The sequence below is a fragment of the Corylus avellana genome, chromosome ca2 (genome assembly GCF_901000735.1).
Source record: "Corylus avellana chromosome ca2, CavTom2PMs-1.0".
In the NCBI taxonomy this organism is placed as follows: Eukaryota; Viridiplantae; Streptophyta; class Magnoliopsida; order Fagales; family Betulaceae; genus Corylus; species Corylus avellana.
The window spans coordinates 39,477,638-39,483,837 of NC_081542.1; the positions used below are offsets into that span (position 1 = coordinate 39,477,638).

At 35.6% G+C, this 6,200-nt stretch overlaps 1 protein-coding gene across 1 annotated transcript in view; it reads right to left on the bottom strand.

Moving 5' to 3' along the window:
* Window positions 1–5,484, bottom strand: part of LOC132169749 (phospholipase A1-II 4-like) — a 10,870-nt gene extending 5,386 nt beyond the window's left edge. Inside the window, exon 1 of the mRNA XM_059580732.1 lies at window positions 5,383–5,484. Coding sequence (XP_059436715.1) covers window positions 5,383–5,484 — 102 coding nt within the window. The remainder of the gene's footprint in view (window positions 1–5,382) is intronic.
* Window positions 5,485–6,200: the final 716 nt, after the last annotated feature.

A 6,200-nucleotide genomic window follows, 5' to 3' on the forward strand; every position in this document is an offset into this window, starting at 1 on the left:
TTAAAATTCACCCGTCAGAAAATTGCTGACGTGGCAAAAAAACTTATACTGTAGCCACGTCAGAAAATGTCATTTTTTTTGTAGTGGGGGGACCATGAGCAAGTTGGAGCGTGAGGAAAATGATTGTTGCTTTACGATTGGCTTCTACCGATTTTAAACCTTTTCCAAACATGCGTTGCTTCGCATGTACCATTTCCATGTAAGCATTTGTGAAATCATCACACAAGAGTGCCAAATCAATACTCCACATGGTTTAGTGCGACTTCGTCAGCAGGAACCGAACTGGGGTGGTTAGTGTAGGCCATGCCTCCAACACAAGGAAAAAAAAAATTAAGGGAAAGAAACAAATATATATATTTGGATTTTTCTTTTAAAAAAAAAATTATTTTGTACTTAGCCCATACCCATACCAAAGTCTGGCTTCGTCCCTGTTTGTCAACATCACCATATCAATTTATCTCCTAAAACTAAAAAGAAAGATAGAAAAGGTAGCGATGGGGAGATCCCCTCCGTGGGTGGCCGTTGTGACCTACCCTACCCCGCGGAGTTGGTTGTAGGGAGAGGTTGGTACTCAACGACCCACCCTCTCCCAAGATATGAGTTTGGAGTTTTGGCTACACCCTCGCTCATGTTAGGGTGGGTCGTCAGAAATTCCTACCCTTGCAACTACCTTTAAAGAGTGTGGGCCACGATAGTCCGTCACGAACCACCCTAGCATAGAAAGAGGTGGTGGGTAGCAGGGGACCTAACCCCTTGCCACCCCACGAAGGGTGGATCACGAGAGTCCCATGAAGCACCCTCAACATGAGAGGAGGTGGTCACAGGAGACTCTCCACCCCCACGACCTACCCCAGCATGAGAGGAGGTGGTCACAAGGGTGCGGGTCCCATGTAAGAGTGGATCACATGAGGGATCCCCCTCATCATCATAAGTTGAATGTTTTGCTTTAAGATTAAGATTATTGTTAAACATGAGTTGTGATATTATATATATATATATATATATATATATATATATATATATATATATATCTCATATCTGCGTCACTTTAGCCTTTGTTAAATAAAAAACATAAAAAAAACTAATGAACAATGTCACCCCAAGTCCCCAACCCAATAAAATAAGAGTGAAATAAAGCATAGCATGTAACATTATTGCCCTAAGATATATGACAATTATTGCATTTAAGGTACAGCTAGATGAGGCCCACAAGGTCAACCAAATTTTTTTTTTTTTTTTTTTTTCTCAATATCTCTTGTTCCCAAAGTCTCTGGTACACACTTTTACTCTTCAAAGAAAGGGTAATGCAATTATCAAGGGTCGTGAATCAATGGTCTCAAGACAATTTTTATGTGGTTGGGTAAACATTAGTATATAGGTTCAACTCCTACAATGAAAATCTTTTTACTTTGATTAGTATAAATTACCTTGGGTTCTATTGAAATCTTGATGGAGCTAAATCTGGTTATGAATTAATCGGACTTCAAAGAGTGCATGTGGTTCTCACCGTCTAGACCACATGATAGTTATATTAATTGTAAGCATCTTGCCACCCGGTTTCGCCATTGGTGGCCGATGCTTTTGGCCATTGGGCATACAATTAGTGTGAGGGCCGGGTGCCCATTGTCACCATGCTCGCCACGTGCCGTTGTACATGTTGGTGCCTCGCATCACCAAACAATCATTTTGTGTGTGTTCAGCTCCTCCTTTAACCCTCCACTTTTCTGCTGTTGGTGTCCCTACTCATTAAACATCTTGTATTGGATTTCGTGGCTGCCACATCCTCCTGTACAAAATTTCTCTCCCTGCAGTTGAAACAATGCCCATTTGGTGTCGATGGATCGAACCCACTCCAACACCACTTTATTGAAGAAGTTTGTGCTCAAATGTGAACATCAATGCCTATTTGTTGGTTTGAGGTCATGATCATTACTATTCTTTTATAATCAAATTTGTTGGTGAGTTTTCATGCCCAAGAATTTGCTATCTCATCAATTGTCTTCTTGGCTAATTAAGCTCTGAAGGGACTCCTATATGAAATGAGGTTCCTAACAAATAAAAGCTAGGTCAGAGCTCGGTCTCCGGTTGGGCCGAAAACTTTTTAATGCTTAAGTCGACATCTTTATTTTTGGGTAAGAAAATAATGAAAATTTGGCACTAGTTATCCATAAAAATTTACCACATACACTTCAACTAGTTCCAAAACAAGCAGGAACAGATAGGAGGATCGAGTAATAGAAAATTTTCAAAGTATAGATCTTTTCCAGCAGAAATAACATCATCAATTCCCAAATAAAATTATTTCCTGGTGCTCCCAAAGCTCCATAAAATCTGGAGTTAGTGGTTTTGATTTTTAAAGCTTTTTCCTTTAAACTTTTTTTTTTTTTCTCAAATAAAAATATTAACAAACAACTCAAAATTCAAAACACCTATAATACATTAACAAACGGAGCCAATATCATCTTCCAGAACCAACAGGCACGACAAAATAGTGTGTAATTTATTTGGACATAAATTTTCTCCAAACATGTTCTAAAAGTGTCATGTTTTTATTAGGAAAAAAAAACAATGTGTTTCTCACACGCACAAAAGACACATGACATTTTTAGAAACTAGATTGAAAAAAAATTATTTCAACCCAGTTTAAAGTAATTTATATGCATTTTATTTTAGCTATGATAAGATCCAGATTGAAAAAATAAATAAATAAATTAAAGGACGCATCTAACCAGAAGAGTTTATGGATCAAGAGAGGCTGGAAAGTAAAGACACCTTGCAAACATGCTCATTTGCAGTTGGGCTTTCATTAATTGTGGGCTCTGGTTTATTAAAATGGGTTTACAAAAGTGTGCTCTAATTGGTGAATGAGGACTAAGCCCATTAAGATTCTTACACCTTAGCTATATAGAATTACAAGTTCTATTGGATATTTGGATGTAATATGCCTTGAGAGGCCGATAATCCTAATAAGGATAGGATATGTTGCATAGACAATCCTATAAATAGAAGAGTAAGGCAAAAAAGATCTAGCTATTAACAATTTTCTTCGCAAGATATATAATTGAATAAAAAAAGAGATATAAATAAATTCTACAAATTATGATATTGTCATGAGAAGGCCTAAACATTTAAGTATTGAGCACGATCAATTTCATTGCAAAAAATTGTGTATTTTTAAACGTACATAACATCTCTTTAAACATATGTCGTGAGCCCAAATGTTTTCCAAGAAATTGTTGATTTAAATCACATTGTTATTCATTGTGTTTTAGCCATGAACGAATTATGTTCTCGTAACCAAAGTTAATAATAATTGTATGGCATGCCAACATGGAGAAAAACGGGTGAAGAATTTGGAAGGGTATGTGCGTATTAACTTTATACAAACTTGACCTAATGGCCTTGTTGTGAGATGAGTGTGATTTACCCTGAATCCAATGACTATTGTGACTAGCACAACCGCCCACAAGTAGGGCCGACACCATTGTGGCATCACTAGTTGTATGCCATGTGGGATATCAACCCGATCGAACAACTAGGGAAGTGATTGGCTATGTACAACACCCGGAGTACTGGAGTAGCAAGGTTGTACCAAATGCCTCAGGAGACAAGCAAACTTACTCATGTGAAGGAACTAAGAGTAGAGATAAGTCTTAAAAAGGATGGGTACAACTTTTACTATATGTATATATTGTTGATGATAGGGCTACTATCATATTTCCATATATGTACATGAATTATGCCAGATGATCATGTCATGACATGTTGGGATATGTTAATCACTAGGCGGAAATAAGCGGAAGCAAGATACATGTTAGTATTTTTGTTGGCTTAATTCGGTTCCAAAATACAGATGCTACTTTCCATAGGCTCAAACACTGATATAGAATGTTCAAAATCCAATCTTCACAGTTCATGATGGGGATTCATATGTCATGAACGTTCTTGCAAAGTTTTAGCTCAATCAGACCACAAACACTCATCGATCAAAGCTATTAATCAAGGATCGACGGAATGTCCTCTGTAGGGGGTGTCCGGACATGATGCTAGGCTGTCTGAACACCAATTCCAGCAAGCATGTTTTTAGCTCGTAAGGCCCTATCCAAACATGCACTAACCTCGTTCCAACACCCCGTACCTATTATGCCCAAAAACGTGTTTTTAGTGGACCCAAGTTTAGGGTTTGATGTACTGATATATATATATATATATATATAAACATCATTATATAAGAGAGAGGCACAAATTTTCACCCCCAGAGAGTTCGTCAGAGGCTGTGCCAAGAGAGATCATATATGGTGAGCATTAAATTGAATCTCTTAGAGTTTGAGTTATTTCTTTGATAAATCTACGATTAAAAAATCTATTAAAAGGGTCCGGTAAAGGAGAATCACATTGAAGAAGATTGAAAATAAGGAGACAAGTTGTAGGCTTGTCAATCTTACAGAGCCAAGGTCTTGTAAATGGTTGTAAGTGTTCCTAGTGTCTGTAATCTTTGGATAATCTTTTGATAGTGATTTCCTGGATTTGACTGTCCCGGAAAGGTTTTACTTTTAGATCGGTTTCTAAAAGGTTTTCTCTTCGTAATCAAAATATATGTGTCTGCCTCTTTATTACTTTATATACTTTGATGATTGAATTGTTTATTGCTTCATAGTATTAATTCCGCATAAATTGTGATAAACAAGTTTTTAGAGTCGTTAAGCGTTTTTCAATACATAAAATAGCACAAAGAATTTACGGGGGGGTCAGTGTTAGACACCTACTTCCACCACTCTAAATAGCCCTAAGGACTATATTGTACTCATTAACTACTTGATTTGTCTACAATAAAAATGTCCCTATTTATAGGGTACTCTATAAATACAATTATAATAATCAAATCTCCTTGATTTGATTACAATTTTGATATTTAATTACAATTTACCCACAAGTAAAGAATATACAAAAAATATATATATATTATATACTTTTCGTATATTCTAAGCAGTTATAGTGATGGAAAGTGGAGAGACATGTCACGAAATCGATCCTCATTCGTACGTACGTAGTAACATAATTTTGCTTGTTCAAGTCACCTAATCATATGCCTTTGTTGAATAGTGTCAGATTTTATATACATGAATTTTCTAATAAGCAAATCTACACGAGCTGACCAATCATTTAGGATAGGGACTGGATATATAGTAGAGTACTCATCCGTAGGTAATATATATGTCTATGTTCAATCCATCCCATATGTCTTTGTCGACCATATGACTTTCATCATATTCTTAAATATATTAATTGTGCTAATAAGCAAAATTAGACGTGGTGACAGGTCACTAATGCAACACCTTGCTAATTATTTGGCTCTGACAAACAGAAATTCCATGGGAGTACTTGTAGGTAGATGATGGCACATGCAGTAGCCATCTTATTGGGTAGGAAGAAGGTTCCTTCATCTGTCTTGGAGCCCACAACGTAGCCTCTTGCACCATCCATGGCTATGCCTCACTCATGACTATTGACTTCTTGTGAACAATATGGGTAAAAAATAAGGAATTGATTGGTGGGTTATAAAATAAAAAGGTGATATGAACTTTGTGTGAAAAAAGTGAAAGAAAAAGTTGTTTATTAATGTGAATAAATGGGTTAATTTTTTTTTTTTTTTTTAGGAGAAATGAAAAGTAATGGTTACCAAATTTGACCTTTCAAGAGATGTGAAATCAGATTACGGTTTATGCTTTTAGAATAAGTTATTATTTAATAAAGTTTCATAACAAAATATACTGAATCTTGTCCCATCAATTTACATATCATTTCAATTAAATATTTTGTGTACTGAACCTCATTAATTAAGAAGTTTGAGTTCCAATTAAGGGTGAAAACATGAGCCGTTACACTAACCGTTAACCGCCTATATATATATATATATATATATATATAGAAACGATGTTATTATGTAGTATGATATTGTTGTATAACCATAAAAACTACATCGTTTTTATTTTTGTTTTTAAATTAATTTTTTAAATTTTTTTTTTAAAAAAGGCGGTTAGCGGTTATTAGAGTTACTAACCGCTAACCGTCAGTTAGCCGCGTAGCAATTTTAACCAATAATCGCTAACCCTAAGTGTCTTTTCATCCTTAATCCCAATATATGAAGGATCTAGAGTGTCAACTTATAAATTTAATGATTAAATTACTTTTGAAATAAA